Below are 25,911 nucleotides of genomic sequence, written 5' to 3' on the forward strand. Positions count from 1 at the left end.
ATTTTTATTCAGTCTGAACTTAGGTCAGAGGCCTAAACATGCCCCAAACAGATAATTTATTTATTATTCAATCATTTATTCATCCAGAAAACATTTGCTGAGTAACTTTCCATGTGTCTGACATTGGGCTGGGTCATAGTGATGCCGTGTTGATCTTAAGGAAACTTTGGTTTAGTGGAGAGTAACATATGATAGGTAACACTATGATTCTGACCTAATAATTCTTAAAAGTGATATCATTCTAAACTTTATTTTTCCTCTTCAACTATTATTAAAACAGTAAGGTCAAGTGCAGTGGCTCACACCTGTAATCCCAGCACTTTGGGAGGCTGAGGCAGGAGGATTGCTTGAGACTAGGAGTTCGAGACCAGCCTAGGCAACATATCGAGACCCCATCTCTAAAAAAAATTTTAAAAATTAGCTGGGTATGGTGGCATGTGCCTGTAGTCCCAGATACTCAGGAGGCTGAGGTGAGAGTATCATTTGAGTCTAGGAGTTTGAGGCTACGCTATGATCACACCATTGCACTCCAGACTTGATGACAGAGTGAGACCCTGTCTCTAATTAAAAAAAAAAAAAAAAAAAGAATGACTTGTAGTTCAGACCACAAAGGCCTCATGTACCTAATATATAAACAGTTTTGAAATTGGTTGGTAAGAAAAGGTATAACCACCAAATTACAAAGCGGGCAAAAAACAATAGCAGTTTGCAGAAAAGGAAATAAAAATGGCTCATAAACATGAAAAATGTTCAACATCACTTAAAAGAAAATGCAAATTACAAAAACACTGAGATACCATTTTCACTTGTCAGAATGGCAAAAATCCAAAGTATGATAACACATTCTGGTTAGCAAGACTGGAAAAACACGCATTCCTTGTTTGTGAGCCTGTAACTTGGTAAAACCCCTAGGGAGGGCAATTTGGCAATACCTATCCAAATTCCAAATGCATATGCCCAACAGCCCTTTGATTTCACTTGTTTGAGTTTACTCCACAGATATATATCACTTAGCTAAATAACACACGTACACGGTTATGTATTACATCATTGGTTTTATAGTGAAAGTTTGAAAACAGCATAAATGTCCATTAACTGGAGAGCAGTTAAATAAAATGATGACGTTGCCATATAATGGAATCATAGGCAACCATAAAAAATAAAAAGAATGATGACATCCCGTGTTTTGATACAGGAAGATATACTGTTCACTGCAAAAAAAAGCATGGTGCAGAGAAACCTTTCTGTGCAAAGGGTTTGGGGAAGGGTGGGATAAAACTACACATTGCTATTTGCTTGTACATGCAAAAAGAATCTGAGGATGGAAAAAAATCAATCCAGGGGTCACCTAGAGTGGGTGATAACAGGCAGTTGGGTGACAGGGCTGAGAAGTTTTCCACTCTTATACCTTTTAATATCTTGTATTTTTTAACCACATGAATGTATTATTACTCAAAACTTATTTAAATGTCAAAAGGTGTCTTCCTGACTGTGTCAAGGGTGTTCTTTGCTGAGAGGTGATTAATAAATTATTAACCTGAAGAATTAGGAGAGGCTTGAGGGAGAGCTGCTGAGGGTCGGCACTTGCAGTCTGTCTTCCTCTTGTGTCTTTTCCCAAATGTGAATTATGGACCTTGGAGGGAGAAGCATTTTCAACCCCCCGCCTCCCCGCAGAAATACCTTCTCTTAAAATGGTGTTACTTAAATACAAGCAAACATAAAACTCAGTATAAACTTCTTATTTTCAAAGCTTATTTGTAATTATGAACCCAAAATATATTTAACAAATTAAATACAGAAAAATCATAAAACCGATAAAAGTCTAAAACAACCATATTGACTTATTGTGAAAGATGAGGTTGTTTTGTTGAAACTAAATCATCACTTGATCAGAGTAACGTGGCCCAGGTTCTCTTGAATTCAGCACACTGCATTACCTTTTGCCATGCAACACGGTTACTCTACCACCGTTTTCCCTCTGTTCTTTGTTTAGTGTGTGAAATCATTTGACCTTCTTTTGCCCCAGTGCATCTTTTACGTATCTGAGCTGCCTCCGCCACTTTCTCAAAGGCTCCTAACAGCTGACATGGGGCCGATAGAGTCATAAATCTAAGTGCTAACTCAAAACGCTAAAACTGGGTGTCGGTAGTCGGTCATACGGTGGTTATTCTGATAACCCACAAGAAACTTGCATTAAGGTTACTTTGTTAGCATTATTAACATCATAATAAAAATGAAAACATCAGATTTAAAACTTACGGAGAGAACTTAGACTCTGAGCTGTATACAGGTCCCCAGAAGTCTGCAGAGCCTAGTAGGCAAAACACAGCTGTAATTAGTTAATAACTAATTAGCTGTAATTAGTCTGAAAGGCAGTGAGTGCCTCCATTCACTGCCCCAGTTGTAGACTCTGCCATGGACCTGACTTCCACGCCTCTCTTGACCCTACCTGGCTCCCTCCTGGCGCCCTAGTGCACCTTCTCCTTCCATTCTCTCTCCCGTCACCGCCATAGCTGTAAGGTAGCCCAGGCCCCCTTCCTGTGAACACCTCCAGGCTCTCAGACCCCAGCCCGGGGCAGTCTCAAACCACCTATGGCCTAGGATGAGAGCGTGGACAATTTGTAATGTTATAATCCCCATTTGGCCCAAATAACAATTCTCTGCAGAGGGCACATATAATGCAGTGAGCATTTCAACGACTCTCTCATTAAGTCTTAAAAAAAAACCAAGAAACTAATTTCAGTATTAAACATCTGTGCAGATTCTTGCTGAATTAAGTCTCTCAAGCCTGGGGAAGATGTCATATATTTCTGCATTTTACTGCCTATATGTAATAAGCATGTCATAGCTGTTTGATGGATGAATAAGTGAATGAATGAATGGATGAGCAGGTGATGAATTAGCCAGAAAGGTAAAGAAAGGGAATGGCAAAAGAAGAACCCATCCAAGTACTGCATGCTGGTAGATTCCACCGGAGCAGCCAGGTGGTCTCTCTTTGCTATCTCTAATCCCTTTAATTGTACAGATGTAGTATTATCTTTTCCTAATTAAATTCTTTCTCCATATAAAATGTTCTTTAAGAATCACAGCCCACCAGAAAAATATGGAGTAGCATTTCCATGCACATTTATTTTTAAAGCATTTGCAGGTGCAGTCTAAGGAGTCCTTCGGATATTTGGCCTGATGCCAAGGCTAAAGCTAAACCAAGTAGGCTCTGCTGGCCCAAAGTTAATAAAGAATGTAATGTGGTAAACACTGTTCTAGCAAATGCAATTTGAACAGTGATTATAAAGGTCACTGGCTACATAGTTTAGACACATTCTTCTGATACCATGTTCCACGTCAGTCCAGAATGTTGGCCATAATCCAAGAAAAAGGGGAAAGGAAACTGAAATTCTCTCTCAAGTTCAAGTAGTTTCTGAGTGATACAAAGATTTTTGGTTTTAACTTTTAAGTGGTAGAAAGGTAACAGAGCTAACAAAGCTTTCCATTAATTTAAGTTAACCAATTTAGAAGAGGCAGAAACCTACTTCCTTCCATGAAGATTCAGACATATGGAATGCAAATAAATTATCAGCACTATTCCAGGGCCCACGCTAGCTCCTTTTAGCAGTGCTTTGTTTCCTTTTCTATTCTTGATTTTTATTCTTTCCCCTTTTGGGATTTTCTCTCTGCCATGCAGGCCTCATTCACCAGAGCTACGCAATTACCATTAATTGGTTGCCCTCTCTCCGGGCTGACATTTCAGCTTTCATGCAACAATACAATGAAACCACCTCCCTGAATTTCAGCATGTGAAGCTCTCAAAAAAGTCATGTGGGTACAGATGTCCATTAGCTAATTTTTTTTTCATAATATGTTAGAGATATGCATGGTTTGAACAAATCCCTATGGTTTTAATGAGATTTAACTAATGCTAGAAGATTCTGATGATAGGAAAATGAGACTGAATCCAGCCACTGTTCCAAACTTCAACTTGTCTGTCACAACAGAAAAGAGCCCAGTGAAGGCACCAGGGAGATAACTTCCGTTCCCTAACGGGCTGTACTTCCCTTCCTTTTGGTTTTCAAAATAGAATAAAAAATAGTGATGCAACAGGGTTTTCTCCCTTACCATATTTTTTTTTTTTGTAAAAATCCCCTTGAGCAATTATCTCATTTGCATCTGAGCAAGCACTGTTTTGAAGAGATATCTCCACCGACTTGTCCAAATATTTTGTTGTGGCTTCTGTGGGGCCAAAAATCTCCAAGTGCCAGTAAGCGGCAGGGATTATGTCCTCCCCTGCCTGGACTCCTGGCTAATGAGGCTAGGAAAAAATCTTCACCCACTTTTTCTTTGTCTCTTCCTGTAACTTCACAGAGCTTCAACCCTGGAGTCCCATTCTGACTCAAGGCACTAAAAAGCTTTTTCTGTGAGTTCAGTCCTTGAGACGATTAGTAAGCCTGCATGGGACCATCGAGCTCCTCAGCAGACTACTCTGACAATGACTGTCTCTCCCTGCCCAGAGTGTGTCTGAGACCAAGGGCACATGTTTAGGAAAAAGCCTTCCACCTGAAATTGTTGATGACCAAGGGTCATCATATATTGTCTAAAATTTTCAAAGGTACCTTAAAAAATAATGGGTGTGATGGCCCTGCCTACCTGAGACACCAAGAAACAGTACCTGAGGCTGTTTGCACACCAAAGCACTGATGCACAACAACGCTATGGAGCAAGTGTGAATAATGAGTACTTGCCACCCTAAAACGGAGAACAGCGTGGACAGACATTCCAATTACTGGAACAACCACTGTCCACCGCGAATATGCTTTGAGCTGCTATTCTAAGCAATCAATCAGACAGGACTTGCTTGTCACCAGTGAACTCAAGTTAAGTAAATGATACCTGTGCTTTATCCAAAGATGGTCAGCCACATTCTAACTCAGACCATGGGGCCTGCTAAACTTGCATTTTAGGTTCCAGAGATGCAAGGGGATAAGGAAGGTAGGCTGCAGAGTGCTTAAGCAGGGGACTCAAGGCAGACTGCCTGGGCTCACATACCACCAGCTTAAGCACTTACTGCTGTGTCTCGTCAGGCTCGGTCCTGTCCTCTGCAACACGGGGATAATGGTAAGTGCTACCCATTGAGGCTGTCATGTTGGCCAAATGGGAGAGCATGTGTAGGGCACTCAGCACAGTGCCAGGCTCTCAAGGAAGCATTCAACTGGTTTTATGTAGTATTATTAGGATTGCTAATTGTTATGTGGAATTATCACTGCCAAAATCCAGAAATTGTCTTCTGACTATCCATTTTTTTAAAAAGGTTTCTGAAACCACTGAAATGACTGATTCATAAAAGGGTAAATGGTTTCCAAGCTGGTGCCAGTCTTACAGAATGAACACCTGGTCTAAAATCCTATGCGATGATTTCATGGTTTAAAGCATGCACACACACACACACAAACCCTAAACATCTGCAGAGTACTTCAGTGTATTCATTCATTACTCATTTGATCTTTACAAAAATTCTAAGGAGCGGATATCATTTTTCTTGCCTTGTATCTATATAAAAAGACATACTGGTGGAATTTGTCTCAAAGCCAGGTCTTCTTATTCTAAATCTTCTCTTCTCCATTATACCAGGAGAGGAAAATGTTCCTTAACTGGTGCATGGGACCTCCAGGCTGAATCCAATAAGAAGCGTGGCTACTTCAAGCTTCCACCTCTTTAAAATAAAGGAAACCACCATCAAATAGGAATGGAGCTGAGCACCATTAGTTGAACCTCCCAACTCCCGCTCCTCGTTCTCTAACTACTCATAATGATAGCTATGACATGAGCTCTCTGTAGGTGCTGAGTGCTGCAGACTAAGGCAGAGAATCTCAACTTGCCCTAAATCACTTGGAAGTAAGTGGATTTCAAACTCAGGTGCAGTGCTATTCTATACCTCTGGGCAGCCTGTGCATTGCATAACCGTACCTGGATGAGAAGAATGGGTGGTGCTGAAATCTGCCCCAGCTCTGCCTGGGAGGCTGTGCCTTCCTGGTGGCATAGCTCAGAAGGGCACCTTTTTCTAAGTACATAATGCCCTGTGTAGGACCTGCTCAAGTAACAGCTCCAAAGGCATGCTCCTAACCACGAGTCCATGCTCTTAAGCACCAGACTGCTGTCCCTAGAGGGAGTACCAGTTGAAAATATAAACTCAAAAGAGTACTGATACATGTGTGAATAATGTATAATATGTAATGGTTCTCAGTTATTAAGTAGGAATGAGGTTTAGAGGTACAGGGGAGATCATACCTTAATCTTCTCTGCCTGACTTCCAAGATAGCAATGTCCATGGACAGTTGCTCATCCTTGTCAGAGACCTGTCACAGGTCTTGTTTGGAAACAAAACACTAATGGATATCTTTATACAGTTGCAAATACATTTAAATCTGCAAACACTTTCCGCCTTAATAGCTAGATACTATTGTAAGATGTCTCAAATATAACTATAAGGAAACTTTTGAGAAACCAGAACACCTTTCCCAATTAGGACATTGTTACTGTTTATTCATTGATGTTCTCCAACTCCTAAATAAAACACTGCTCAGTTCTCATCTCATCTCATTAAGTGCTTATTTCATTAACTGAATTGAAATCCAGTCTTGGTCAGGTAACATCAGCCACGCCATTACCAGTTAAGATCATTCATATATTACAGAACTCAAATCTTCCATAGCTGTCTGCACCAAGGGACACACGCTCAACCAAGCCCCAGCATTCCCTGTTATCAGAAAAGCAGGAGTCTTTTTGTAGAAAGTGTGATTATCCATATCACTAACACTTTAGGACTAATCTCAAAGATGCTAAATGAATATTAGGGAATGAACATTCCTATCGATATACTCCAACCAACAGCACAATTTGCAAATTATACATCATGGTGACACCATACAATTGCCAGTGTAAATAATAGCCTCTGATTATTTATTTCTGTAGGGCACGGATTCCCCAATTCCCCCAGTCCCCACCACTCCAGACTATCTCCCTGGCATTAGAACTGGGTGTCAGTTTCGATTTATCACCTTGTACTCGTAAAAATCTAGAAACCTTGTTTGTGGTAGAGAAATGTATGTCTAGAAGCATAAACTATATCTTTGTCAAAGGTGGAAAAACAAAAGATAGACTGAGATGACTACATGTTTTAAAATATGTAGGAAAAGATATTTCTTTGTGTAATAAAAGAATATTCCTAAGTGTTCAAAGTTTTGAAAATTTGACCTTTACAATATAGGCAACATCCCTCTTTCCTCATTTCCCTTCAAAAGTAATTGTGTGATTTTCAAATGCCAGGAGTTATTAAACATCCAGCTACTAATCCCTCCTTTATTTAGCTGGTGTCAGGACCGGACTTGTCCAGGAAAAACAAAAGTCCTTCCAGAGAAATTTCTTTGAGAGATATTTTCTAGATCCTTCAGGGGTTTTCTGGGACTGAAAGTTTTGATACTGTTTGATGCCTCGGATCTTCATTTTCCTTGTTAATTTCAGCAAACAACCCTACAACTTTAAACTAAAAAACATTGCATTCTTATTATGTGTGTTTACAAGCTCATTTCCATAAAGCCAGATTATACCCGGGTAGTCTGAACAAATGGCCTCCAGATAATAGTTAAAATCACGACTTTTGGCTAAGATCAAGTGCAGATAATAGTTAAGTAGGCGCTTTTTCTCTGTTTCCTACTTTGATTGTCCTTGAATAAAATCTTAACAGGGCACATGGAATCTAAAGGTTCATGAAACCTCAAGGTACATGGAACTGCCTACACTTTCTGTATAACTCTACATGAGATATAAAAATAATGCATTCTACTATTTCCAAAGAAATAAGCACTAGCCATTCTGTTCCACCTAGATTCAGAAAACAATGGGCTGACTATTTAGTATCCCAGACAGTTATAACCAACACTTTTCTTTTTCCTCTGCTTCTTCCTCCATTCCTCCCTCTTTCACTCCCTCTCTCCCTCCCTCCCCATTCCTTCCTTCCTTTCTTCCTTCCTCCCTTCTTTCCTTTCTTTCTTTTCTCCTTTCTAATGATTGTCTGCTCCTTAGGGACAGGCTGCCTTATTTACACTATTCTTACTTGGTACCTGCTGCCACAGAGTCAATGGCTACTTAGTAGCTTTTTGATATTGCCATTGCCATTGTTCCTAATTTTGTTGAGTAGATAGATGATTCTTTGATAAGAGAGAACTACATTTGAGACCACAGAATCCTAATGCCACATTAAACCTAATACTTTTTGCTCACAAAGGAGTTTCAGTATCTCATTTGACCCTCATAATAAACATGTAAGGTGGTAGAAGGAATTATTTTCATTTTCAGATAAAACGTCTCAAAAAAGTTAAGAACCACAGCCACACATTTAGGAGACAGCATTGCTGCATATCCTTCCATTCCAGAAAGTCCTTTAAGATAACAACCATCAGCTGGGTCTGGTGGCTTATGCCTATAATCCCAGCACTTTGGGAGGACAAGGAGGGAGGATCCCTTGAGCCCAGGAGTTCGAGGCTGCAGTGAGCTATGATCACACCACTGCATTCCAGCCTGGGCAACAGAGTGAGATCCTGTCTCAACAAAAAAGAAAGAAAGAGAGAGAGAGGGAGGGAGGGAGGGAGGGAGGGAGGGAAAGAAAAAACAAAAGAAAGCAACCACCAAAAATGTTTAAACTCTTTCACTGAAAATATTAATTACAATGAAAGATAAGTATAGAATTTCTTTTTATCAAACCCTTTCTATCTGCCACGAAGGATCTCAAACAGGAACAGATATTCTCTTTGACATTTATATTCTGTTTGAAGGACATTCCCAAGGCCCTTTCAAAGATGATTAACCCCAAAGAGACTGCCTACGTTTACTAAGCTTTCCGAACATACTGTCTCCCATTTTGCATAAGCATTATGGGTCCTCTAAAACAAAGATCTAGTGAGTAAGAGCAAAGGGAAAAAATAACATTCATCTAAGAACATTATAAAATCCTGTGCTCATCTAAACTTTAAGGAAATGGGTGATAAGCACAACAGAAATAAAAACCTGCAATTAGCCTTTATTTATTTGTTGCCCAGGCTGGAATGCAGTGGGGCAATCATAGCTCACTGCAGCCTTGAACACCTGGGCTCAAGAGATCCTCCTGCCTCTACCTCCTGAGTAGGTAGGACTATAGACACAAGCAACCACACCCGGCTAATTTTTTTATTTTTTGTAGAGATGGGGGTCTCACTATTTTGCCCAAGCTGGTCTCAAACTCCTGGCCTCAAGCGATCCTCTCGATTCAACTTGGGATTACAGGAGTAAGCCACCATGCCCAGCCTGCGAGTGGCCTTTAAAAGCACACATGCTAAAGTTTTGTACAGCTATTGTATTTAATTGTACACAGACCCTGTGACAAACTGAAATGACAACAAAAACAAAAGAGTAGGTGTTGTCCTTTGCCAGCCCACAAAGTTTTTATTGGCACTAAGAAAGAGGGGATTGATCACAACTCAGTAAGCATATTTCTAGCAAGGATATAACCTAAGTTACAAAAAAGGCACGGAGTGCTTTTTAGGCAAACACACACCCTGAAATTGGAGTGATACTGACAAGATTAGTAAGGTTCTGAAAAGAATGACCAAATTTACGAATTTTTTACAAAAACCAAACTGCATGATGCTTTATCAAGACTCCACAGAATCTTCAGTGAAGCTGGGGTTGTCAGAAGTGGGGGGAACTGGGTTTTATTAGGGAGGGAGAGAGAGCCAGTGGGCTCCGATGCACAGGTGAGAGCGGATAAACAGGAAAAAGTCAAAGGGCACATGGCACCCTCTCCCGGGAGATCACAGGTTACACTGCAGCAGTATTGGAGACACTAGAGGTGGTCCCGTTGCAAAATAGAGAATAGGAAGAAAGATGGGTTTGCGGTTTTCGTGCTGAGGATTAGCCTCCTGACAGTTAAGTGGAGCAAAGAATGTGGGCTGTAAGGATTAGCCATGCTACCCAACCAGAACTGGACAATGATTAGGCTGATGCCTGAATTGCCAAGTGCAAAAAGGAAATGCCAACTCACTGTTCCGTATTAGGACCCCATTCTCCTCTCCATTCCCCTGAGGGGAAGGAAAATTGCTAAGGAACAAGCAGGGGAGTCACTTGTCAGAGCTGCATGCGCTACATTACAGAGAATCCTAGTAAGCTGCTGCGGAAAGGAGGCTCTTCAACGAAAAGGAGCAGCTAGAACAGTATCAGTCCTTAGACTGAGGCAACACCCTCCATCTGCTCACTCCATGCCCTGTTCCCTCCCTCCCCCTTCTCTGTCTCTGTCTCTCTGTGTGACACACACACACACACACACTCATACCCCTATGGTGTTCCCCACAATAAGAAACTAAGAACTGTGGTTGCAGGGCCCCACATCTGGGCATTCAGATAAGTAAGAGCACGAGAGAAGCACTAACATTTTTTATCATTGTTGTGAAAGACAAGTATTATATATTCCTATTGTTTGAACAATATATAGCAAACTGAACATTTTTAACTGGTTGGAAGGCTAAAAAAATTACCTCGAAATGGTATAAGACACCTTACAATTTACAGGGATCCTGTTTCAAGCACAATAATAAATTTCTGAGAATTGCTTTGGGGGAAAATCCAGAGTTGAGCAATGTAAGAGTTTAGGATATTGACTCTTAATTTTTTGATTCACAATTCATTTTAAGGAGCTGATGTAAAGTGGTGGAACCTCAGCTCCAGAAAAATACACATTCACATTCAATTCTATTGATCTTGTATATAATTTCAGGTTGTTCAAGGACCTCCTGAAATTGCTACAAGTTTAAGTATCTCTAAAAGAAAAAATAGATTGGGGAGCCAAGGTCGTAACGATCTCATGAAAATCTTAATAATTGTTTTATGCCCATAATGGAAAAGTAACAGATATTAAATAAAGAAAATCTTTATGACATGTAACACAAATTGCATTAATGAAAATCAATATGGTATGTCAAATTTACATTTTTCCTCTTTGTTAGCTATAAACTTGTTGAGAGTGCCTACCCTCACGATAATCATGAATATCTGTTTTCTTCGTTGACTACTCATACAAACAAGTCTTTCCTGTGTCTGGTCCTCCACTCAGATGTTCAATGTCCTCTTAATTTCATAACTTGGAATGGCTCCATATTGTGGTTCCAAAGAGAGCTGAATGAGAAGACTTCAAATAGGGAAAATCTGGAAAATTTTTTTTGGAAAATCCAGAGACAGTTTTCAGACTTCCTCCTTGGCATACAGTTCTATAACTGTAACCCATGACAGCTGCTAGCCAGTGACATCAAAACACATGGGAGAAGGTGTGGCTTCGATCTGCTAGCTTCCCTCATTTCCACACTCAAGATTGCATTTCCAAAACTGGAACCCACTTTGCCTCAGTTTCCTTTAGCTTTCCAAAGGATGCATTCCAAGATCATCTTCCTCTCTCCTTTTTTTAAAAAAAAATCTCCCTTTCTAATGCTTCTCTCTTTCCAAAGTCACTCAAAATTGAGTACAAATTCAAGCTCTGCCTGCTATTAGCAGGATCTCTTCAAATCTAATAAATACTAGCTTCTCTGAGCACTCAGTCTCCCCATCTATAAACGAGAATACCTAGCCCACAGGGTTGTTATGAAAATCAAATTAGTGAACGTATGAAAAATTCTCAGCACAATGCTTGAACAGAGGATTTTAGCAAATGTTAGCTCCTCTGACTTTATACTTTCTCTGTGTAAACTGCAAAATTAATTTTTGAAAATGTAATCATGCATTAATAACTGCAATAACGATGTTTTGAAATTTAGCTGTAGATCACATAGATTTGAAATTTTATTACAAAGGTGCTTTTAGAAATAATATATTTTACATTATTCATTCTAGTAATATATATGTAAATGTGATAAAACATAAATGGAGTAAAAAAGAGTAAATGAATTAATGATTTCTTCCTTTTATGCTTTAATTAAAGAGTCCAATTGTAAATATGTTAAGTTCTGCTTATTTTTGTTAAAGACCACTTTGGTTCCTAGGTTAACACTAAGATTTAAAAATTCATTTGTACGTCCTACTGACATGTAGAGAGTGTTCCGTGTTAAGAAGGATTCAAAACAAGTAATATAGAAAAAAAAAAAAACAGAATTAGATAAACAAAGAGTTCACTATTTTTGTTTAAAGTGTAAACAGAGATCCAGTCCTCAATGTTCTACTTGACTTTCACTCTAGCAAATACCTGCCCAGCAAGCCTTACAATAATGGAACTGAAAAGGTGGGCATGGAGGTGTAATCATGAGGGTGCATTTCCCAGACATCACCTTGGGGACTATTCACCTAACTCTGTGCTCCTTGGACCCAAACGGAAAGTAGAAGAGTTGATTTCATGCAAATGAACATTTCTAATCCAGATCTCCAGTGGAGAGGTAGAGGAGAACCTTAATGGGTCTCTTGAATGGACCCCCCAGCTGGGAAATCTAGCGGTCCAATGCTCCCTGAAAGGATGTGTAAACAACCTAACAACAAAACTGTGAAATGCCATTTGACTCAAACTAGAAGCCAGTGGCAATTGCAGAACACCTTAAAAATGACTGTCCTGTCCTCTGAGCTCTTTAGAACACACACCTGACAGGAAAGGAAACCAAAGAAAAGGAGGAAATGGGTTAATGACTTCTTCACAGTCCCCTGATTTAACTAGTAGAGGATGTTTCCAAATTCCAAATTCCATATATATATATATATTTTCCAGTCCTCTCCCTGGTGATCAGTCCCAGTTTGCCACTGCCAGAGAGAGCTATTTGTACAAGAAAAGGGAGAGAGAAGAGGAGGGAGGGGGAGAGAGAGAGACTGTCTACCCTCTACTGGAAGAACTTTCAAAATGTGCATACAATATCAGGAAGGAAGGAAAAAGCAAGCTATGTAGAAACAATGTAAGTCTGCTGATCAAAAATTGTCTTCTCCAAAAAGCCTGAATATTTGACTTAACTTTGTTAAGCTGCCTAAATATCAGACAGATATCCATTTGCTTTAAGAGAATCCTTTAGAAAATGCAATGTCTCTGTAAACTGCCAAATTCTTCAGTTACTCACACACTGCAGTGAGGGGGCGGGGGGGGGGGGGCAGCTGCCCCCAATCCCTACATGAGATCTGCAGCAAGGAGAGGACAATGACAGGCGCAGTCATTGATGAATGGTTATGTTTCCCGTATTTTATGCAACTTATCTCATAGAATCTTCACAACCGGTGCCAAAAAGTTACTAGGCAGCATTTTAAACAAGGAAATCAAGATGAGAAAGAAAGAGAAAACTCTAAATCAGGTCTCTAACAGGTGGGGCTGTGACTGGAATCCAGTTGTCTGCTTACTAAGTGAGGGACTGACGCGTAGATCCCTGTGAGAGCGGTTAGAAAACACAAAGAAGTTGTGCGATGAGCAAGGCTTGCATGGTTTTTCTTTTTTTTTCTTTCTTTCTTTCTTTTTTTTTTTTGAGACAAAGTCTTGCTCTGTCACCCAGGCTGGAGTGCAGTGGCACGATCATAGCTTACTGTAGGCTCGGACTCCTGAGCTCAAGCGATCTTCCTACCTCAGCCTCCCAAGTAGCCGGGGCCAGGCATGTGCCACCTGGCTTCTCGTGCTTTCTCAGTTTGCCTGTGGTATTCCCTGCACGGCACCGTGCACCATGAAGCATGCGTGGGCTTCAACCTCCAAGACCTAGAACCCAAGGTGGCGCTTACTATAGCTGTTAGCATTATAAGCTGCCCACTTCCAAATTATAAATTCTTGATTCGTACACAACGACAAAATAGGTTTCTGTGGGCAGGCCTGGGAATCATACCACAGTTTACAACCTGATCTCTTCATAAATTGTTTCCTCTCCGTGCATGGGGATGGCAAAGCAGAGAGTACATGCAGCGTCCCTAGAACAGAAAGTCTGCCTCAACCTCTCAAATTCCTCACATTTCTGAAAAGAAGCTTAGGGTAAATTTTCTCTTGCCTAGTTTTTGTGATTAGTTTACAAACACTCAGAAGATATCAAATGTCATCTCAAATCCTATGCAAATTATATGCATTCGTTCTTACTTCTTTGGAGAATAAGGCAAAGGCTCAAGAAAAATTGGTGTGGGTGATGACATCATTCTGTGGACAAAGTTCTCTTAAAGCTGATAATAACAGAGGGGGAGGAATTCATAGAACAAGCAAGCAAAATCTGCTTTTGTCTAACCGTGCTTCTTGCTAGCAGCACTTGCTAATTACGTAACGATTATGAGCCAACTCCGTACACAGCTATGGACTACTGCCCACTCCACACACAAAAGTCACTAATCATAACATTATGCTCCATTAGGAACTAACGCAAACTTTAACTGCTTTTACTTACAGGTGACCCTTGAACAACATGGGTTTGAACCACGCAGGTGCAGTGGATTTCTTTCTTCCTCTACCACCCCCAGACGGCAAAACCAACCCCTCCTCTTCCTCCTCCTCCGCCTAGTCAATGTGAAGATGAGGATGAAAACCTTTATGATGATCCACTTCCACTTAATGAAGAGTAAATATATTTTCTCTTCCTCATGATTTTCTTAGTAACATTTCCTTTTCCCTGGCCTACTTTATTGTAGGAATACAGTACATGATACATATAACATCAAAATATGTGTTAATAGATTGTTTGTGTTATAGGTAAGGTTTCCAGTCAACCGTAGGGTATTAATGGTTAAGTTTTGGGAGAGTCAAAAGTTATATGCAGATTTTCGACTACACAGGGATCAGCATCCCTAACCCCCAAATTGTTCAAGGGTCAACTGCATAAAAAAATACACACGGGCAACTAGTTGCAACTTTGCTAATATAGTACTTATGAATTAGCAAGATGAAATCATTTTTCCTCAAAACAAGCACTCATCAGGGTTTCGTGAACATTGCTTTGTTATTTCTCCCCTACCACTGAGAGTTACTTGATTATTTGATTATCAAATGGAAAGTTTCCCTAGCTGGGACAGTCTCCATTGTGTGTAAAATGTCAGATTCCTGGACAGTACAATGCTCTACCTCACACGGAACAATGTCATACAGCCTTAATTAGTCCGCATTCATACCATCTCCATGCCTGCGTTCCTAACTCTCCCGCATTCGTTCATGCAGGTTGGATCACTAGGTTACTAATGGCTCTGCAGCAGAAACTTACCTTTTCTTTCTCTGACATCTTTGTAAAGTTTCACACTCTCTCTATATAAGCATAGTTGTACTCAACACATTTCTGACAGAACAGCTTATGAGGATATGTCCGCATCTCTTGATGAGATCTTCTAACTTGAAGCCCCTATGTTCTAATTCACCTGGGATCTACGAAGCTCCTAAACTTGCATACAAATTTTTGGAGTGCTTCCATTTTTCTGGAGGTGGAGTCCATAGCTTTTATTCGATTCTCAAGGGGATGGGGGGTTGTAAGAGGAAAATAAGGTTAACATACACCATTATAATTGATCCTGTAAAGAATACTAAATAAATACAAATTTCAGTAGGCTCCCACTTATTAGCTGTGGGATCGAGGGTGAGTCACTCAATCTCTCTGAAGCCTTAGTTTCCTTTTCTATGAAATGGGGATAATAATGGCATCTACCTTATAATGGCAGACAAGGTAATTTATACCAATATCCACTACTAGGGAAAACTATACAAATCAGACAAAATATACTTTAAAATATCAAAAACTTTTAAAAAGACGAATTACCTCACCTGGGGGAAAGAGAGACGTAGGTGAAACAGCCCTATATTTGGGGCAACTATTGTTTGGGGAGGCATTTGCCTCTTCCAGAAGGACCTGCTGAGTGGCTGGGAGTAGTCTGGGTGTGCTTTTAACAGAAGTATGGACTGGGTAGACCAGGGTAGGGGTCAGTGCCACCAAAGAGGTAGGGAGGCTAATGATGCTCCCCTTTTTTTGGGTTGGAAGCTTGGAGGGCTACAACTTAGTATGAATCCTACCTAAGTAAGCAAAACCACCCAGGTTAGAGCTCAGCTTTAGAATATATTGATACCTAAAATTAAAGTGATTTTAGTTTGCAACTGGCAGGAAAAAAATTCTGTCTAATAAAAAATAACATTATCTTTTGCTTCAGATTAATTCTACAAAGGAGAAGTACAATGTCCCCTTCATAATCAAAGGCAGCCAAGCATAAAGGATGACTTAACAGCATGAATGAAAACTTGGAGAAATAACACACAAGAGAACAGACCCATGTGGGCTCAAGATATTTAAGTCAACAGAAACTTTAAAAGAACTATACTTGCTCAAAAAAGAAAACAAGATTGAGCATTGTGATAACCGGAAATTATAAAAATGAACCAAACAGAAATTTTCTAATTGAAAAAATTATTTTAAATCATTGGGCTGAACAGAAGATTAAATATAGTTGAAAGGACAGTTATTAAATTGAAACATGGATCAGAAAAAAATAACTAAAAAGGTAGTAAGTAAAAATCAGAAAGTAATAGACATAGAAGATACAATGAAAACGTCTAATATACATGTAATTGGAGCAGCAGAAAGAGAGAACAGGGGCAAAGCCATATTTAAAGAAACAGTGGATTAGAAGTTTACAAAACCAATGGAAGACATCCTAAAGAAGAACCATTACCACCAGGAAGAATTTTTTTTTTTTTTGAGCCAGAGTCTCACTCTGTTGCCCTGGCTAGAGTGCAGTGGCATCGTCATAGCTCACAGCATCCTCAAGCTCCTGAGCTCAAGCAATTCTCCTGCCTCAGCCTCCCGAGTAGCTGGGACTACAGATGTGCTCCACCACTCCCAGCTGATTTTTCTTTTCTTTTCTTTTTTTTATAGAGACAGGGACTCGCTCTTGCTCAGGCTGGTCTCGAACTCCTGACCTCAAGTGATCCTCCTATCTCAGCCTCCCAGAGTGTTAGGATTATAGGCATAAGCCACTGCGACCAGCTTCCAAACAGAATTTTTTTAAATCCACAAATATCTAGTAAACTTCAGAAAAGCTAAACTTCAGAAAGCTAAACTCAAAGAGAAAACTTTAAAAGCAGTTAGAGAAAAAAGACATACTACCTACAAAGGAGCAATAATTCATAGTGGCAGTACATCTCAAAAGAAATAATGTAGATCAGAAGACAATGGAACAACATCATAACCATGCTTAAAAAATATTAATGGCCAAGCATTCAAACCAAAAGTATCGTTCAACAATGAAAGCATAATGAAGACATTTGCAGACACAAAAACGCAGAAAATTTGTCCCCAGTGGGTTCTCATTAAAGCAAAGAGTAAAGGATGTTTTTCAGGTAGTAGAAAAGGATTCCAGAAAAAATGGTCAGAGATGGAAGAAAAAAGCAAAGCAAAAATGGTAAACGTGGAAATCTAACTGAAAATATAGACTTTTAAAATGGTAATACTTGGCCAGGCACAGTGGCTTACACCTGTAATCTCAGCACTTGGGGAGGCTGAGGTAGGAGGATTGCTTCAGAACAAGAGTTCAAGACCAGCCTGGGCAATGCAGTGAGACCCTAGCTCTACAAAAATTTTTTTAAAAAATAGGCTGGGCATGGTGGCATGCACCTGTAGTTCTAGCTACTCAGGGGGCTAAGGCAGGGCAATCACATGAGCCCAGGAGTTTGAGATTACAGTGAGCTACGACCATGCCGCTGCACTCCAGCCTGTGTGACAGAGTGAGACCCTGTCTCAAAAAAAAAAAAAAAAAAAGGAAAGAAAAAGAAAAAAAGTAATATATTCTTGGGTTGAAAATATGTTAAAAATTAAAATACATTACAACAATGGCATGTAAATTGTTGGGGAGTGGGGAGTTAAGAGTATTCCATGGTCCTTGCACTATCTGAGAAAAGATTAAAAGTACCAATTTTAAAAATAAAAGTACCAGTTAACAGTATACTTTAATAAGTAAAAAATCATTTGTAATCTCCAGAGTAACTACTAAAAGAATAAGGAAATGAATATATAACTTCTAGCTAACAGAGGCTCAAAAAATGTAACTTAAAGAAAAGGAATTAATTCCCATATCCCACCAAAAGGCAAGGAAGGAAAATAAAAAGAACATAGGGCAGGTAGAAAAAATAGAAAGCACTTAGTAAAATAGCAGATTTAAACCTAAGTCACATGCACATTGACTTAATAATCCAATTAAGAGGAAAAGTTTTCAAAATGTATTAAGGAAAAAATTAACTATCTGCTATTTATAAAAGACATATCTATAACATATGGATACAGAAAGGTTGAAAGTAAAAGTATGAAAAAGAGATACCATACGAACACTAACCAAATAAATCTGTTCTAACTATGAGGCCAGAGCAATTCTTGAGATATACGTGAACATTTAATAATGATAAAATGCTCAATTCATCAGGAAAATACTACAATTATAAATTATAATGCTATATTATTAGGATTATTACATGGAAGTTCAGTCAAACACTTGTAAATCAGTTAATATAAGTCATCACACTAATGGAATAAAAGAGAAAAGTCATAGGATTATTTCAATAAACACAGAAAAGCATCTTTTAAAATGCAACATCCCTATATAATTAAAAACTCCTCACAAACTAGAAATAAGAACTCCTTAAAATGAAAAAAAATCTACAAAAATCACCATATTTAACAATGAACAAATGTTGAAAGTCCTTCTTTTGTGACCTGGGAAGGGACATCACCACATCAATTTGTAATTGTAATGATGTCCTAGACTATGAAGAAAGGCAAAGAAAAATTTTTAAAAAGCATAGAGATTAATAAAAAAATAAAACTGTCAATATGATCAGACGATTTGGTTGTATACATAGAAAGTACAAAAGGATCTACAGATAAATTACCAGAATTCATTTCTTAAGTTAGGTACATTCTGGATACAGAGTCAATACAAAAAACAACTATACTTCTCCATCCCAGCAAAAAGAAATAGAAAATGAAATTTTAAAAAGACATTATATACAACAAAGTAAAAAATATGGGCCGGGTGTGGTGGCTCATGCCTGTAATCAATCCTAGCACTCTGGGAGGCCGAGGCGGGAGGATTGCTGGAGGTCAGAAGTTCGAGACTAGCCTCAGCAAGAGTGAGACCCTCGTCTCTATTATTTAAAAGAAAAAAAAAGAAATATCTAGAAATAAGTCTAATAAAATATGTGTAAGACCTCTACATAAAAATCTTTGAAACATTGAGAGAAATTTAAAAAAATCTAAATAGATAAAGAATATATTATGTTCAAGGACCAGAAGACTGGATGCTATAAAGGTAACAACTTTGCTGAAATTTATTTACAGACTCAATATAATCTCAATCAAAATCCCAATAGTTTTGTAGTCTTTGTTGCTGCTGTTGTTTTGTTTTGGTGGAACAAGCTGACTCTAAAATACAGATAGTTCTACTTTCTATTTTTTGACTTCACAGTGATGCAAAAACTGTACACATTCAGTTGGCTCCTTAAGTTGCAATGGGGTTACATCTGAATAAAATCATTGTAAATTGAAGATACCATAATCAAAAATGCACTTTTGACTTAACAATATTTTCAACTTATGATGGGTTTATTAGGATATAACCCCATTATAAGTAGAGGAGCATATGTATTGTGTAAATGTAAAAGTCAAAGAATAGCCAAGAAACTCTTCGAGAACAAAGAACAAGATTAGAGAACTTGATCTACTGAATATAAACTCTTATTATAAAACTACAGTGTGGTTTTGGTGCAAGAATATACTAATAAACAAAAGGAATAGACAAGAAAACCCAAAATAGACCCACACATATTTGGTCACGTGAATTCTGATAAAGCCAGCCCTATAGAGCAGTGGGGACAGAATGGCTTTTCCGGTAAATCACACTGGGGCATACGAATGTCCACAACAAATTTAAAAAATAATACTGGGCCCCAAACTCACATAATATGCAAAAATTAATTGCCAGTGATTTGGGGGTTACAATTGCAAAGTTTCTAGAAGATAAAATAAAAGAATATCTTTATAACCTCAGAGTAGGAAAAGACTTATTGAACAGGACACAATAAAACACTAACCATAAAGGAAATGGAATCTATAAAGGACTTGAACGAATTAATAAATTAAGAATTTCTTTTCATCCTTTACTAAATAAATAGGCAAGAAACAAAAGATTTTGCCACATGTATAACCAAAAATGAATGGGCTTGTATCTAGAATATACTCTAAAAATTCCTACAAATCAGTAAGAAAAAGACAATCCAGTAGAAAAATGGACAAGAGACTTGAACAACCATGTCACTAACATGGTTGTTAAAATATTTCAAATGGCCAATAAATATGTGATAAGATACTCAACTTCATCAGTCACGAAAAAGCAAATTAACCCCACAACGTGATATTACTGCAAAACTACCAGAATGCCTAAAACTACAAAGACTGACAGTGTTGGCAAGGATATGGGATGGAGCCAGGGAAACTCCCATATGCAGCTGGTGGGAGTATATTGATGCAATTACTTTGGAAAACCGTTTGGTATCATCTGCTAAAGTTATAGTACATTTATCCTATAAGGTAGCAATTCCTCTCCTGTGTATAAACCAAATAGATACGTATGCCCACAGGCATCAAGAAGCACGGCCCAAAATGACCATAGCCACATTATCTATAATACCCCAAAATGGGTCATCCAAAGGCCCACCAATAATACAGTTGATAAACAATAAATAAATAAATTGTGATATACTCATATCATAGTTTTCTACACAGAATAGGAAAATGAATGAACTACAGCCACCCTCAACAACATACCTGACTATCACAAACACAAGGCTGAGCAAAAGAATCCAGACACAAACAAATACATACTCTATAATTCCATTTCAATTTTTTGCTCAAAAAAACCAGGCAGGCTGGGCACGCCTGTTATCCTAGCACTCTGGGAGGCCAAGGCGGGAGGATCCCTTGAGGTCAGGAGTTCGAGACCAGCCTGAGCAAGAGCAAGACCCTGTCTCTACTAAAAATAGAAAAAAAATCAGCCAGGCGTGGTAGCGTACACCTGTAGTCCCAGCTACTTGGGAGGCTGAGGCAGGAGGATCACTAGAGCCCAGGAGTTTGAGGTTGCTGTGAGCTAGGCTGGAACCATGGCACTCCAGCTCCGGCAACAGAGCGAGACTGTGTCTCAAAAAAAAAAAAAAAAAAACCCACAGGCAAAACCACCAGCATGTTGTGTTTAGGGAAGTGTTCTTTGTTGCAAAAGCTATAAAGAAAAGCAAGGAAGTGTTTATCAAAAAACATCAGGATAGTTTTACCTTCGGGAGTGCACAAGAGTAGGGACTGAGGAGGAATCACATGGGGTGGGGTCTGGACATTGGCAATGTTCTATTTTTTTATGCTGCTGTTGGCTGAGGAGTGGTTTGCTTTGTAATATATCACTGCGGCTCTTCATCTGGTTTGTGTTCTTTTTTTTATGTGTATGAAATCTCAGTTAAAAGGAATTAAATAAATCAATCAAATGCATCTATAATAGAAGATTGCATTGCATCAATACCCATGCATATTACCTGTAATCAGGAACAGAATAGCTTGATTTTTTTTTAAAGTGTCAAGTATCCTCATTTTGGTCCATTATTTTTTGTAGCTTTCTGTGCTGACATCTTACCAAACATCATAATGGCCACCCATTGAACACTCCCGGACAGTTCACACTGAGTACCTTTTCCACTGATCTGTCATCCACTTGCTGAGTGGACACGGCTGCATTGGTCCAGATAATGAACTTTATATAAATGTCCTGAGATCTAGAAAATTTCCAACCATTAATACCCAACACTTGCTCCTCCCTCCCTTCTCACAGGCAGATCTTTTTCTTTCTTATCTTTTTAGCTCAGGGGTCACTTCCTCAGGGAATCTTTCCTTTACCCCCACCACTACCCCCATTCCTTACTGGAACTAACCAACATCATGAAATTCTCCTTACGCTATTTGTTCTGGCCATATTCCGTCCGTTGGCCCCCACCCCTCAGATCCATCCCTGGGAAGCTGATCCCCAGGGACTCCATCACCAGAACTCCCAGTCCAGGTGGCTTCTATCAGGTTCTGCTGACGGGAAGCAATGGCAGAAGCAAGGGAGGATGGGAGAAGAAAGAAGTCAGGGCATGGCCTCCCCTTTCCCTTTTGACCATGATCTGTTTCCAGGGGTGACTGCTTCTCTCCAGGCCCACGCTCCTCCTCCCTGGCTCCAGCTCTCACGGACTCCAGAAACATCCTCCCTGCCTCTGGTTTACCAGCTCCTCACTGCTAAACCCAGTGTAAGGTTCTCATAACCCCGCCTCCATCTTTCTAAGTCGCCTTTTCACCAAACTCTCTTCATTTGAACTAGGTTGGATTCTGTTTTCTGCTGGGACCCTGTGGAGTGGCAGTTGTACATTAATTTATGTGATTATTTCATCAACATCTGTCTTCTCCTAGACTGTGAGCTTCATAACACTGGCACTTCAGAATGTGCCAACAAATATTTGTTAAACGATTTAGTGAGTTAATGAATGAATGAACTCACATTAGAATAAGAATATACTATACATTGTATAACATTTCAACCATTGTTTGTTGAAAATAGCCTTTGTTGTCATGAATATATTTACTCATGACAATAATTTCAATGATTCCAGCAATAAGTGCAATAGCCGTGATTTCTCAATTTAAAAGATATAATTTTATCTATCAGAACTAAGTCATCAATGATGAGATGTGATTCCAAGTGGACTGTAGTCAGTTATAGCTCCAAGAATCAGTAGGAGCACAATAAAAATGTTAAATAGGAAAAGAAGGCTCTGCATCCCTGAATTTTTCACACCCTATTATTGCACATGAGCCAGGTAAATAGATACTTAATGGTTACAAGACCTAAGAGGGTTAACTCCAGCAGGAAATATTCTTCGTTACTACATTAAACTAACTACTCCACATTGTTGTCATAGGCTTAAAGGAGGATAGAGTGATCCCAGTATTAGATATGCAAGTTACATATTAACATTTATAGTTAGACTTCTACAAAATGAACTGGAAAATTCTGATTCCAGTTCACTGGTCAGCATTTCCAGAACGGGGTCTGGAGCTTTGCAGATTCCTTTCTCTTCTACTGTAGGAAAAGTGCAACAACAACAACAAAAATCAGACTGCCTATGAGCCATTTGATGCGCTAGCAAGACCTTTCAAACAGATACCACTATGCATTTTACCTCAGGGCACGGGGATTTTATCTTGAGAAAACTAATTTATAAAAATAATCACAACTAAATACATATTACACCAAGAATTTTCATTTCATAGCAGGGCATTTTGAAAACAACACTCTACCTAGTATGCAAATTCCGGAAGGGTGATACAATACTCAACTCTGAAGAGGTCAAAGTTCATCTCTTTTTGACAGTCTCCTTTCTAGTGAAACATCTACTATTTCTTCAGTTAACTTTTTCACTGTAAAAAGTATTCCAGTTCTGTTCACTCCAAGAGGGAGAGACGGGGAAGGTCCAATTCCTCTAGTATGGTATGTGTTCCATATTGTCTGTAACCTCCCACCATGCAAATTAGTTAATAAAGGAAGACCTTTCTAATATGGCACTACTTTATGGGTTTGACTGATTTTGTAATCCTGATTGCTATGACATGGCTTCGGTAACAATACCTTGTGAGAGGGTTCGGGGAAGAGGTGATGGAGCCAAAATGGTTAAAATGCAGTTATACAGCCAATTCTCTTTACAACCAGACCCCGATAACTTGCTGTGTTTTGTGTCTAATTAGGTGCAACAAAAGAATTCCTGTCTCCTTATTCATTTCCCTTAGGTCATAACTAATATAGGAAATGACCACATCAGCTCCTTACTGATTGCTTCTGTGGGAACAAAAGAGCATTTTATACCTGATCCTGCTGTTGCCAGTGAAGAAAGTGAAGTAAAAACATTCCTCCATCCCTCTTCTCCATAAGGAAAGCAATATTTTTTTAGAAAGGGGGGAGGGGTGGGAATACCGCATTCAATTTATAAGGGACAATACTCCCTCCACCCCAGGCTCACTCTTCTGCGCTCCCACCATCACCACCCACTTACGGAGCGCCCAGTACGCTAAGGGGCCCATAGCCCGACAGGGTGGGAAAGAAGCATCTCTTTACAGTCTGAAAATCACGACTCCCGCTGCCTTCCACACAACACGGCAGGGCGGGTCGCCCAGCCCCAGGGGACCGGGCGGCGTCTCCGGTGCCCGCAGCCCAGGACCCGGGCGGCGCCGCAGCGCTCGGTCCCCCTCCCACGGGGACCGGCCGGGGGCCCTTACCCGCCAGTCCGCCGCCACCGCCTCCGTCGCCGGCGTGCCCCTTCCTCCGCTGCAGGATGAAGTACGGGTTGGCCCTCTCGGTGATCCACAGCGCGTTGGCCAGCAGCACCTCCTCGGGGTTCACCCACATGTTCCCGGCGGCCGCGGGCGGACGCACAAAGGGGCCGCGGGTCGGGTCCCGCACACACCACCGCGCACAGGCGCGCACTCCCGGGCACACGCGCGCCCGCTCGCCCGCTAGGTGCGGCGGCGGCGGCGGCGGCCAGCGACTTCACCAGGGGGCGGCCCGCGGCGCCCGGGCCACAACAAAGCCCCAGCAGGCGGCCGGGGAGGACGGCGAGGACGCGGGCACGCCGAGCTGCATCCTCCCCGCGGCGCCGCCGCCCCTCGCGAGCCCGCGGCCGCAGACGCCCAGGCCTGCCGTTCCGCAGCCCGGCTCCGGCCCAGGGCGCCGGGAGGAGGAGGAGGAAGGGGAGCGGGAGGAGGAGGAAGTGGTGTAGCTCAGTCCTGGGATCCGGCTCTGCAGCGGTCACGGCTGCGGGCGACGCGAACAGATTCGGCTCCGCGGTCAGGGCCGAGCTGGCCCGGGGCGATCCTGCTCCCACCCGCACTCCTGGGTCGCTTCTGTCTCTACCTGCTCAGAGCTCCCGCAATCGCCGTGCGTTAACACTCGGTGTCCCGGCCACTTGCACCGCCAGCGAAGCCCCGCTCCCCGCTGGAAGGACGCTCCGGGCACTGCGAATGAATGACGACAGAGCGGCTCACTTGGAGCGATCGCGGGTGACACCAGCTTCCGCGGATGCGGTTCTTCCGCGAGCTCTACGCGCCGAACTGGGCAGCTGCGGGCTGGCTTCGGGGGAACCTTCTGGGGACCGTGTGCCAAGCACTGGGCCACACGCCCATCCCAGCAGGGAGAACGCTGCGAGCCTGCGTGGGTGTGTGTGTGCTGTTTGTGTGTTTGAGGTTGACGCTCTATGGGATAGCGCCACCCCTTTTCCCAGGAAACCTGTGTTCCAAGGTTCCAGACCTGGAGCTAGATTAGACACCCTGGTCGGAAGTGGACGCAGCCAATGGTTGTCGATGTTTTTGTTTCCTCCATCCCTAGGGCAAGTCATGCGCTACACTTGTCACTGCTGTGACCCCTCCCCCTCTCCACTCCATTGTAATTAAAGTGGCCCAGCTAAGTGCATTACATCACTTCTTTCCTTGACCTGTAGGGCATGAGCAATAGCGAAGTTGGAAGCAGCCCAACAGCTTAGACCAACTAATTCACACCACAGCTGTTCCTATATCAGGCATTTGGAGCTTCGAAAACTAGGCATGGCAGAATTTAGAAATTTATCCACGTTTAATAGATGGATTAAATTTTTTTGAAAATCGGGGAAACCAGAGATACACAAACCAGGCAAGCTTTGTCCCTAGACAGTTTCAGTTTCCCCAAGTACTTCCAGTCTCTTGTGGTGACCGCAGACCATCTGCCTACATATCTGATGACCTTTCTTTTTTTTTCACCCAGGAAATCTGGGGAATAGTTCAGCAAAAAGAGGCTCCTCTTTCCAAAGATGGGAATTCACCAGACTCTGCTTTGTCGTGGCTGCTGGACAAT

At 40.8% G+C, this 25,911-nt stretch overlaps 1 protein-coding gene across 1 annotated transcript in view; it reads right to left on the bottom strand.

Moving 5' to 3' along the window:
• TBC1D9 (TBC1 domain family member 9) overlaps positions 1-25,249 on the bottom strand; it is a 106,596-nt gene extending 81,347 nt beyond the window's left edge. The window contains exon 1 of the mRNA XM_069493303.1: positions 24,306-25,249. Coding sequence (XP_069349404.1) covers positions 24,306-24,435 — 130 coding nt within the window. The 5' untranslated portion in view covers positions 24,436-25,249. The remainder of the gene's footprint in view (positions 1-24,305) is intronic.
• Positions 25,250-25,911: the final 662 nt, after the last annotated feature.

The sequence above is a fragment of the Eulemur rufifrons genome, chromosome 18 (genome assembly GCF_041146395.1).
Source record: "Eulemur rufifrons isolate Redbay chromosome 18, OSU_ERuf_1, whole genome shotgun sequence".
In the NCBI taxonomy this organism is placed as follows: Eukaryota; Metazoa; Chordata; class Mammalia; order Primates; family Lemuridae; genus Eulemur; species Eulemur rufifrons.